General features: G+C 33.6%; 1 protein-coding gene across 1 annotated transcript in view; it reads right to left on the bottom strand.

The window, feature by feature from the left end:
• Positions 1–12,730, bottom strand: part of FAM63B (family with sequence similarity 63, member B) — a 76,597-nt gene that overhangs the window by 23,802 nt on the left and 40,065 nt on the right. Inside the window, exon 6 of the mRNA XM_010836843.1 lies at positions 5,758–5,860. Within this exon, the coding sequence (XP_010835145.1) occupies positions 5,758–5,860 (103 nt within the window). The remainder of the gene's footprint in view (positions 1–5,757; positions 5,861–12,730) is intronic.

The raw sequence follows: 12,730 nt of genomic DNA, 5'->3' as shown, positions 1-12,730 counted from the left end.
GGCATAAAACCTAACAGAAAACAGTGGGGTAACCAATGACATTTTTATCCTATTCTTCAACATATGCCACTCATTATATAGATATATTAAGATCAGAAATAGAAATAATCTCTTTTCTTTTCAAACATAATGAAATACAAAGAAGCTTTCTGGGGTTTAATTTAAAAGATATGTATGTACAGTTGATCCTCATTATTCACATGGGTTCATATCTGCAAATTTGTCTATCTAAAATTTATAACTCCAAAAATAAATACTTATTGCATCCCTAAGTATGTACAAAATATCAAAAAAATTGAGTTACCCAATATGCACATTCCCCACTGAAGACAAAATAAGCAACACTATGCCTTCTTGTTTCAGCTCTCATACTATGAAGAAGTGTCATTTTCATGTTCTATTTAATGCCACACTTTTCACATTTTGTGAAATTTTTGTGCTTTTTGGGGTGATTTTTAATGTGTAAAATGGTTCCTAAGTATAATGTTGAAGTTAGTGTTCCTAAGCACACAAAGGTTGTGATGTGCCTTATGAAGACAATACATATTTTTTACAGCTTCGGTCAGGCAAGAGTTACAAGGCTGTTGGCTATGAGTTAAATGTTTATGAGTCAACAGAGGTGTCTCTAAACAGAAACACACACAAAAAACAAGGTTATCTCTTGACAAGCTGATGAAAATGTGACCAGAAGCTCACAGCTACCTAATCTTCTGTTTTGTTTGAGAGTAGTGGTTTGGTATTGGCTAATTCAGTGTTCACAGCAACTTTACAGGACATAACTTTCAGTAATAATGAAAGTCAATTGTATAAATATTTTAAAAGCCTGTATTTCTCTCTTTCCTTCTTTTTCTTCCTTTCTTCTTTGCTCCCTTTCTTTAAAAAGGAATGGAGGGGAAGAGAATGCTCTAAAAAGTTTTATAAGTGAGCAGGGAAGTGCAGATACTGGGAGTAAAGATGAATCTGTGTTAAGAAACTGACACCTCAACAAAAAATTGAAAAAAAAGTTGGTAGAAACTTGGTAGGGCCAGAGGCAGCTGTATAATATAGGTTTATTCCACTCCCTTATCATCCCTTACTTTTATTTACTTTTTAGAATTTTGAGTTAAGTTTTATTTGGGGCAAAATGAGGACTGCAGCCCAAGAGACAGCACCTCAGATAGCTCTGAGTGACTGGTCCAAAGAGCTAGTGGAGGAAGGTAATAAGATTTTGGTGAAGGGGGAGTTCAATGCAATCAAGCACTCATTTTACAAAAGGTTTTCTGCTAGTCACAAGGAGCTGATGTCACCATGAAGGGATTTAGTGCTTTTCTAGATATGAGGAGATGCAAAGATTGGGATCATGAAATCATTCCTGAAAATATCTTACTATCTAAAGACCTGTTACACCAGTTTCCCTGGAGCACAGAGTGCCTCACTCTCCACACTGAATTCCCTTCAGGGAGTGTCAAAGGTCAGCAGCTGCAGCAGCACAGACAGATGGCAAATGCCCTTGTTGTTGTTCTTCACTTGCTGGCAAATGCTCTCAGCAAGTGCCAATTTGTAGTTGACAGGCAAGTGTCAATTTATAGTTGACAGGGCCCGTCCCTCATTTTCAGCGTCAAACCATAGCACTTCCAGCTACAAACCGGTTGTAAAAAGTAATCAATATACCATGCTATTCCAAGGAATTGGTAAGGTAGGAGAGGAAGTGCAAAAAGTTATACAGAAAGCCACAGCCAAAGGAAACTTTATAGCACATCTGCAACTTCTTGGGTTTTATACATTTAGAAATAAGATTCCCCTTAATTATTATCATTACTTTGCTAAGTACTAAGTTACTGAGTGAAACGTATTAGTCATATACTAAAGCACTTACTATTATCTAACATTTATAATGTAAGTATTATATCTCTGAGAAGTACCATTGCTGTTAGAATATCCATGTAATTAAACACTTCTTTCAGAAAGATGTTTCTAAATGTCCCTTCCATTACCACACTCACACAACATCCTCTCTATAAAACCGTTTCAAAAAGATACAAAAATTCAGTGGAGCTATAGCACAACATTACTTTCATACATGAAATTCCAAAATTTAACCCTAGAATAGTCTTTCTCAGCTATTTGTTTCTAGCGATCAGGACATGGATTCAGAGAGAAGAAGCAATTTGCTTAAGGACATAAAACTAGTTATGGCAAGGTGAAGACTGGAACTTAACTGGTATTAAGTTAAAAAATTTACTGCATTATAAATGCAAATTTATTGCATTATAAATGTAAACTGAACTTTATTTCTCCCTGAACCACAGAGCATAGCTTAATTTAGATTTAGATGTTTCCTAATTCTTCTACCAACTTATAAACAGTGACATATTCAAAAGCTTAATCTAGTTTTAACTTTTCATAGCTAAACAAATTATGGAGTTTCAAAGCATAATATCAGCGATTATTTATTAATTACAAATGGCAAAGGGCATCTTTTCAATAAAAAAATCTGGTAAATATCACCTTAATTAAATTTGAACATCACCAACAATGGGATAGTCAGACATGATGTGCCACTCGATTTGAGGCACTAGGAAAGACACAATGTCACCTATGTGGTAACCCCACTGAAAATATTTAACACAAGTCTACTTAGGAGGAAACAATCAAATGAATCAAAATTGAGGACTATTTTATAAAACAATTAGGCTGGATTATAAAGAAAATTAAATACCACAAAAGACCAAAAATAAAAATAGATAGAGATCTGTTCTAAATTACAGGAGACTAAGTTGGTATGATAATTAAATGATACCTGATTGAAGCCTATATTGAAAAATCTTAAAAGTTATAAGGGGCATTATTGGGATAACTGGGGAATTTTGAAAATAAATAGTAAGTTAGATACTGGTAGTGTATCAATGCTAAATTTCCTGAGATAACTGTATTGTGATTACAGAGGAACATTCTCTGTTCTTAGAAGACAAATACTGGGGAGCTAATGGATAGTTTTATAATATTTGCAATTAATTATTACATGATTTAGGAAAGAAATTGTGTGTGTGTGTGAATACAGAAAGAAAGTAAAACTTGAATATATTAGTAATTTGTGAATTTAGATGAAACATATATATGTATGTACATACGCACATATTCATTGTGCTCTTCCAACTTCATGGGTTGGAGTTTTTTCAAAATGAAAGAGAAAGAAAAACAAAAGGAAATCAATATTATTTAATCAAAAATAATATGAACTCAAACTATAACCTTCAGTGTTTATGGCACATAATAAGGGCTCAATAGGTACTTGGCTAAGTGAATATGATAGAAAAATTTCCTTTAAGCTTTTTTTTTTTTTTAATCTAGAAACAGTTGTTAAAGAAATTATTCCTGAGAGAGCACCTGGAATTAATGACAAACTCTGTGGAGTTTGGCAGCTAGTACTGAGTTAGTTTTTTCCTTGCTGATTTTTGCTGCCATGCTACAACCCATCATTATAACTTGAATCAAAAAAATATTAACATCCAAAAGAGGCAGCAAATAACAAATATTCTATGTACACGAAAAGTTCTGAACTTTTACTTACGAGATACTGCCATCAGAAGAAAACAAATATTTTCCAAAAGAAGTTGAAAGAATGTCTAATTCTATTTGACCAATCACTAAATAATATTTCTTTTTCATCAAAAAAGAATGATAGTAAAAGCATTTCTTGTATTCTGCATCTTATGGAAATGAAACTTTTGAATTAAAAAAAAAATAAGCAGTTACCATCTAAGGCCAAAGTTCAATAATTTTTAATACAGAATTAGAAATAATAAAACATTTTGGGATAATTTATGATTCAGAAGGAAAGTTACAGTTGTAAGGCTAAATAGAAAAAGAAAGCAGACTTCTTCAGCTGAATAACATACCCAAGAAAATATGGTGAAGAAAATGGAAAAAAGCTAACTGCTACATTAAATAAGTAAAAAGGTCCATCGTGGTCTTTCATTTCATTACTGATGTTATAGTGCCTTTATACATGCAGCCATTGGGATTGAATACTTATTTCAATCAGACTACATATTTGTAATTTCTTATAAACAAAAAACCAGTTGAGCTTTTTAATTGTACTGAATTCCATATACAATTTTTCTTTGAAATGGAAATCTGATAAGCACAATTTCACCATTACAAAATTTATATATCAAGGAATTAATCAGGTTGGTATATATTACCTGGAAATTCTGTACTGCTAAAGAGGAAGATTCCTTCTTATTTTTACCAAGATGTTCTTCTCAAGTTATCAATATTATACAAATTAGCTACCTTTTTCAATATCCCAGAAATCAATGCTAGAGAAATAATAATATTGAATAGTTGTAAAATCACTTTAGTGATGAAGGACTGTTTTTCAGTTGCTGTTCATTCTGCAAGTGTAATAAGTGGTACCCATGTTACAATGCAGCCTCACTTGGTGAAAATGCCATTAATAGTGTTTCCTATAGTTTCTTACCTCATAAATATATTCGTCCAAATATCACTTATTGGCTATCATTGTATCTGTTAACACTTTCTAGATCCAATTGTTCTCTCAATTATTATTGAATAACATACTGAAAGTTACTGAGAAAGTAGGAATCCACAGAGAGATAATTTCTTTGTAGCCTGCTTTCTAAGAATATTTACAGAGCATGGATAAAGAATGGAATCTTCTAGTGAGTGGAATTTTGTTAACTAAGGGAAGACATTTTTTGTGACAACTTTTCTTGCTCCTCTCTCTCCTAAAATTTAAACTTTGCTGCCTTAGGCTGTAGTGAAAGAGGTGTCACACAAATCTATCATCAATATCCCTGAATATTTATGCCTAGATAATTTAGCAATAATTAGTTGGGTTCTTACTAACCAATATAGTTTGAGATTCACTTGCATATCTTCTTTCATATGTTGTTAGGTACTCTTGTAGTCACTTGGCTTTAATTTTTTAACATGTAGTGATTATAATAGATTTTTATTATACTTCATGTGAAAGAACTGTGTCTGAGACAGAAAGATGAAGCTTATCACCTACTTTTCACTATTTCTCTTTCTTCTGTTAATCCTTCAACCCGAGAATAGGAGACTTAGTATTTGTGTATATTTATGAAAAACTGAAGTGGGTGTTGGGGAAATTATACCAAATGCTATGGTTCCTGACAGCATTTTGGTTTCAAATCTGCTCTTCCCTTCACTGACTGGAACACAGTTTTTAAAAAAGAAAAAAGAAATAATTTCTATATTGATGAATTTAACAATACTTACTTTTAGTTAAGAATTAGGAAAACTGATGATCAAAAGTGTACTCTGATCCAGAACAGAACTTTAACATACTATATTGTACTGAAATATAAGGCAGAGCTCTACCAAAATGAACATGAGTACCATAACACACATCTCACTCAGTCAACTAAAGTGTTCAGGATGAATTATAAAGTTCCCTCAGTACTCCCAAATATTAACCCTTTTTTAAAAGAGCAATTATCAGTAACCCCTGGTAATTGGCCATATCAAAGATAGCCAACTGATTCCAAAGACTTTTATTAGAATCCAGGCCTGATTTTACAAGGCAAGTAAAAAGCGTTCTAGAAAAAACCTTTCACTGGCACCTTTATGAATAATTACTTCTCTTTTTTAAATAATTACTTCTTTTAATTCCCACAGGTAGCATCACTTTTATTTTTAGAAGTTGTATTTAAGACATTTAAAAGATATTAAATTATAAGACAAGTTATTCTGCCAAGAATAAATCAGGTATTAGCAGCACTCACCCACCTTCACTAACCAGCTCACTATTTTCTGACTGCTTACAAGAGATGATCTTCTCCACTAGCTGGTTGTAGCTGCAGTTACCAACAGCTTTTACAATGTCATCAATCTAGAAAACAAATGACTGTCTCACTAATCATGATAAAGTTATTATAAAAACAGTTACAAAAAAACTTACATCACTCTTGAGAGTTTTATTCTAATACAATACTAAATTAAAAAATATTACTGATGAAAAAAAATCATCACTAAAATCAACACCCAACAGTTTTCAAATTTGTTTATAGCTCACTATAGCATAGTATGAAAAATACTGCTTAGCTATATTTCAATTATGCAAAAAATTATAAAATGGAATTATTATATACAACTTTATTTCTAAAGATTGTAAAGATGTATTTAAGTGATTAAAATTTTAAAAGTAATCTATTTCAGGAAGAGAATTAAGAAAATCTCATTTTTTTAAATTGAAAAAACAACTGTTTTGTATTTAAAGCAAGGCAAATCTAAAAGATGTTAATTTATGGGTTAATAAGGCTTTCCCATTTTATTACTTAGTTCCTAGCAAAGTATACTGGAGATACAAGTAAACATAACTAATGTTACTTCCTTAAAGGAAAGTTAATATACATTCTTAAGGGAAAATATTTGCCTCATGATTCTTATTTTGTCTGTGAAGGTACAGCAGAAAAATAAATTCAAAGTTTTAAAGTACAGAACAATAAAACTGGGCATTGGACTCTCCTTCCATTATACTTTGCTCTGACTATTGAAGAAAAACAGATTTCTGCTGTCTAAACAACTTACTTTGATTTCACTCCCATTCCTAAAATATATTTGTAAGTTATTTACATGTACTTAATTAATATATTAACATAAATTTATATAATGAAATAAAAAATAACAGGGGCAATATTTTCTTTCCATATCCAAATGATCTTCTTGAATATCACCAAGAACCGACAGATTTGCACAAGTAACAGTAAGAATAGTGGTTTTTAAACAGAGAGTGTTTTAAAAAGTTAAAAGATTTCGAGACTCAAGTTGTTTTTCAAGTATCTAAGTTTTCATTCCACTGCTGTATCTAAGTTTTCATTCCTTTGCTGTATAGCAAAGTTTGAGAACAACTTCTTTAGGCTATAATTTATTTCCTCTATTTCTGCAAAATTTAAGGGTGGTAAAAGCCTCTTAATCAAGCAAGTGTACTAATGGTTGGCTGAAGATAAGTTAATTGAATAAGTTAAAGCAGAGAACTGTGGAAAATGTTATATACATATCTTAAACATTTCACGTTAACTTAAAACACAACTGTATTCACTTGTCAACCTTCTGACGCAGAGCCAAAATAAGGCTGTTTCTTTGAAAGTGGATCTTTTGGCTATGATTCTATATAAACAACACAAGAATATGCCTTCCAGTTTTAACTTATTTAAAATGAAAACCTAGGCCCTTAAGAAGCAGTTTGAGAGTATAATCTCTTTAGATTTTCATTATTTTTTGGAACATCTTTACTAATTACAGCAAATATCTTTAGTATTCAACTTCATTAAGTCTTTCCAAAGTACTGAATTTTCAACCCTAAGAAATCCACAAAAATACACCTAGAATAATACATGATCAATATATAAAAATCAGTTGTACTTCTATAGACTAGTGATGAACAATACAAAGATTTCAACTTTTCATAGGCAGAATCTCTACATTAATTAGTATTTTATCAATTAACTCATTTGGATGTCTTTTATGTACTACTATGTACCAGGTGCTATTAGAGAAACTGAAGACTAAGCAGTGAATAAAATAGATGGTTTAGCAAATATATAATATACTAAGTAATCGTATATAGTGATAAGAAGCTGTTCTTTGTTTTCATTGTACTATAGCATTCCATAGTATGAATATAACAGTTATTCATTCATCTTTTGATGGATATTCAAGTTGCTTTCAGTTTGGGGTGATGACAAATAACACTGCTATGAACGTTCTTTGTACATTTATCCTGTTTCACAAATCTAGATTTTCTCTAGCAAATTTGCCTTGTCAAATTCCCGAGTCTTATCCTCAACTTTACTAGATAACTCCCAACTGCTTTCCAAAGGAGGTAGTCAGTTTATATTATCATTAGCATGCAATGAAAATTCTCTATATTGCATATCTTCTCCAACATTTAGTATTGTCAGACTTCTAAATGTTAGTCATTCTGATGTGTGTATTTTGATTTTAATTTGCATTTCCCTGATGACTAGTTCATATGTTCACTGGTCATTTGGGTATCCATTTTTTGAAGTGTTTCTTCAAGCCTGTTTTGAAGAATTTTAGCTTTGCTAGTCTTCTTTATTATATATTTTCTATTTTAATACTTTTGCTCTTAAGATAGATATATAGCTCATTAATTTTCAGTCTTTTACTATTCCTTAATATATGACTTTTAGGGCTTTAAAAACTGTTTTAGCTAAATCTCACAAATTTTGATAAAGATTTAGCTGCTGTGTAGTTTAAAATACACTTTGTTTCATTATGAGTTTTTGACTCAAACAGTCTCTACTGATTTTCTCTACTGATTTCTAGATTAATTACATTGTGGTCAGAGACTATTTTACATTTTGTTTATTTTAAATCCTTATAAGTTTGTTGAAACTTGGCTTTATAACAGCATTAGGTCAAGTTTTATAAATTTCATTAGTACATAAAAAGAATGGATAGTCAGGTTCATAGAAAACAAGGAAAGGCTGAGAAAGCAGCATAGACAAGGGGAGACTATGAAGATACAATGATTAAAATGCAATATAATACCCTGGATTGGATTCTGGAACACAAAAAAAATTAGTGAAAAAATTAGTGAAATGTGAGAACTGTAATATAGTTAATAGTAAGGTATCAACATTAAATCTCTACGTTTTGACACATGTATTATGGTCATGTAAGAGTAGGAGAAATTGGGTGAAGAATGTATGGGAATTCTGAATACTATCTTTTCAACTTTCCTGTAAACCTAGAATTAGTCAAAAATAAAAAGTTCATTAATTCTTTGAAAAGAATATATGTTTATTAGGTTATCTTTTCTGCTTCTATCAATTACAGTAAAAAGTACTGTAAAAGCTTCCAGTATGACAAATTTATTTCTTCTTATTAAATTCTGCTTTATGTACTTGGAGCTTATGTTATTAGTTGCATACAAATTCTGTTTTCCATTGTTAAAAACTGACCTTTACTCTCTGTGGCGATTCCCACTGAGTTCAAGGAATAGTCAATCAGAGTATTTATTTTCCAGGTGTCTCCAGACACATACACATTTGAAATGATTATATCTTCTTAGCAAATTAAACATTCTGTCAATAGTAATACTTTTTGACTCAAAAGTCTATTCTTTCTGATATTACTATCGGTACATCAGTTTTCTTTAGATTAGCAATGTATGGCATCTCTTTTATCTCTTTTTTATTTGCAATTATTCTGTGTAATTTCAGACTATTTTATGTATGTCTCTTGTAACAGCAAATATATATATTTTAATCTGACCTCAGAATCATTGACTTTTAACTAGAGCATTTAGTCCTATTGATATTACAATTATTCATATATTTGAATATATTAAATCTACCGTTCTCTCTTTCCCATCAGCTCTACATTTCTTTACCTCTCCTTTCTTCTTTTTGGATTAAACTTCCCCCTTTTACTAATCCAGAAGTTACGTACTATGTTTTCTATTCTTTTCATGGTTACTCTAAAGGAGCATTATCCATCAGCACATGCTGTAATAATGGAAATATTCTAAATCTTTGTTGCCCAGTAAGAAATCCACTAGTCACAGGTGGCTACTGAGCAATTTAAAGTGTGTCTAGCGAAACTTAGGAAGTAAATATTTAATTAAATTTAACTAGCCATATTTGGCTACCATATTGGACAGAGAAGTTATAAGAACTATAATATCGACCCTTATCATATCAAACTTAGAACTTAATATTCTCTTCTTGATCAATTAATTCTAGGCTTTTAGAAAACTTTACCCTTCTCCCAGCTTATATTATTATTTTTGCATATGCTAATGTTTTTAAACTGTAAAAGATGATATTATTTAATATAATCAACAATGATTTTAATTTATCATGTTATTTTCTCTCCACTCACTCTTCCATCTGGGATAACTTTCTCTCTTTTCAAAATCCTTGTTCAGAATTTCCATAAATAATGGTCTACTGGCAGGAAACTATCTTAATTCAATTAATCTAAAAATGACTTTAGGGACTTCCCGGGTGGTTCAGTGGCTAAGAATGCAACTCAACACAAGGGAGCCCAGGTTAGATCCCTGGTCAGGGAACTAGATCCCATGTGCTGCAATTAAGAGTTCGCATGATGCAACTAAAGATCCCACATCTAAGACTTGGCACAGACAAATAAATAAATAATTTTTTTTTTAAAAAGATGAAGCCAATCTTAAAAATGATTTTATTTCTCTCCATTCTTGAGAGATAATTTTTCTGGGAACAGGAAATAGGCTAGCATTTGCCTTCTTTCAGACCACTGAATGTATGATTTTCACTATCATCTGGATTCCAATGTTGCATTTAAAGAATTAATTATCAGTAATGGAGAAATACCTTCTCAGTGGCTGAATTAGTGTCCATCTGGGGCAGTGACCGAGAGCGCCAAGCTGCGACTGCACAGGAGCGACTGAAACAAGCTACCCCACGCCCAAGGTCAGGGGCAGCGGCTGAGAGGTGATACCCCTTGTCCAAGGTAAGGAGCAGCAGCTGCGCTTTGCTGGAGCAGCCATGAAGAGATACCCCACATTCAAGGTAAGAAAAACCCAAGTAAGAGGTTAGGTGTTGCGAGAGGGCATTAGAGGGCAGACACTGAAACCATAATCACAGAAAACTAGCCAATCTGATCACACGGACCACAGCCTGTCTAACTCAATGAAACTAAGCCATGCCGTGTGGGGCCACCCAAGACAGTCGGGTCATGGTGGAGAGGTCTGACATAATGTGGTCCACTGGAGAAGGGAATGGCAAACCACTTCAGTATTCTTGCCTTGAGAACCCCATGAACAGTATGAGAAGGCAGAAAGATAGGACACTGAAAGATGAACTCCCCAGGTTGGCAGGTGTCAATATGCTACTGGAGATCAATGGAGAAATAACTCCAGAAAGAAGGAAGGGATGGAGCCAAAGCAAAAACAATACCCAGCTGTGGCTGTGACTGGTGATAGAAGCAAGGTCCGATGCTGTAAAGAGCAATATTGCATAGGAACCTAGAATGTTAGGTCCATGAACCAAGGCAAATTGCAAGTGGTCAAACAGGAGACAGCAAGAGTGAACGTCGACATTCTAGGAATCAGGGGACTAAAATGGACTGGAATGGGTGAATTTAACTCAGATGACCATTATATCTACTATCGTGGGCAGGAATCCCTTAGAAGAAATAGAGTAGCCATCATGGTCAACAAAAGAGTCTGAAATGCAGTACCTGGATGCAATCTCAAAAACAACAGAACGATCTCTTTTCATTTCCAAGGCAAACCATTAATATCACAGTGATCCAAGCCTATGCCCCAACCAGTAACGCTGAAGAAGCTGCACAGTTCTATGAAGACCTACAAGACCTTTTAGAACTAACACCCAAAAAAGATGTCCTTTTCATTACAAGGGACTGGAATGCAAAAGTAGGAAGTCAAGAAACACCTGGAGTAAAAGGCAAATTTGGCCTTGGAGTACGGAATGAAGCAGGGCAAACAAAGGCTAATAGAGTTTTGCCAAGAGAATGCACTGGTCATAGCAAACACCCTCTTCCAACAACACAAGAGAAGACTCTACACATAGACATCACCAGATGGTCAACACCAAAATCAGACTGATTATATTCTTTGCAGCCAAAGATGGAGAAGCTATAGTCAACAAAAACAAGACCAGGAGCTGACTGTGGCTCAGATCATGAACTCCTTATTGCCAAATTCAGACTGAAATTGAAGAAAGTACGGAAAACCACTAGACCAGTCAGGTATGACCTAAATCAAACCCCTTATGATTATACAGTGGAAGTGAGAAATAGATTTAAGGGACTAGATCTGATAGAGTGCCTGATGAACTATGGACGAAGGTTCATGACATTGTACAGGAGACAGGGATCAAGACCATCCCCATGGAAAAGAAATGCAAAAAAGCAAAATGGCTGTCTGAGGAGGCCTTGCAAACAGCTGTGAAAAGAAGAGAAGCGAAAAGCAAAGGAGAAAAGGAAAGATATTTCCATTCGAATGCAGAGTTCCAAAGAATAGCAAGGAGAGATAAGAAAGCCTTCCTCAGTGATCAATGCAAAGAAATAGAGGAAAACAACAGAATGGGAAAGACTAGAGATCTCTTCAAGAAAATTAAATATAACAAGGGAACATTTCATGCAAAGATGGGATCGATAAAGGACGGAAATGGTATGGACCTAACAGAAGCAGAAGATATTAAGAACAGGTAGCAAGAATACACAGAAGAACTGTACAAAAAAGAGCTTCATGACCCAGATAATCATGATGGTGTGATCACTCACCTAGAGCCAGACATCCTGGAATGTGAAGTCAAGTGGGCCTTAGGAAGCATCACCACGAACAAAGCTAGTGGAGGTGATGGAATTTCAGTTGAGCTATTTCAAATCCTGAAAGATGATGCTGTGAAAGTGATGCACTCAATATGCCAGCAAATTTGGAAAACTCAGCAGTGGCCACAGGACTGGAAAAGGTCAGTTTTCATTCCAATCCCAAAGAAAGGCAATGCCAAAGAATGCTCAAACTACTGCACAATTGCACTCATCTCACACGCTAGTAAAGTAGTGCTCAAAATTCTCCAAGCCAGGCTTCAGCAATACATGAACCGTGAACTTCCAGATGTTCAAGCTGTTTTCAGAAAAGGCAGAGGAACCAGAGATGAAATTGCCAACATCCGCTGGATCATGGAAAAAGCCAGAGAGTTCCAGAAAAACATCTATTTCTGCTTTA

The sequence above is a fragment of the Bison bison genome, unplaced genomic scaffold (assembly GCF_000754665.1).
Source record: "Bison bison bison isolate TAMUID 2011002044 unplaced genomic scaffold, Bison_UMD1.0 scf7180017864066, whole genome shotgun sequence".
Classification (NCBI taxonomy): domain Eukaryota; kingdom Metazoa; phylum Chordata; class Mammalia; order Artiodactyla; family Bovidae; genus Bison; species Bison bison.
This window is presented reverse-complemented; position numbering and strand designations above follow the sequence as displayed.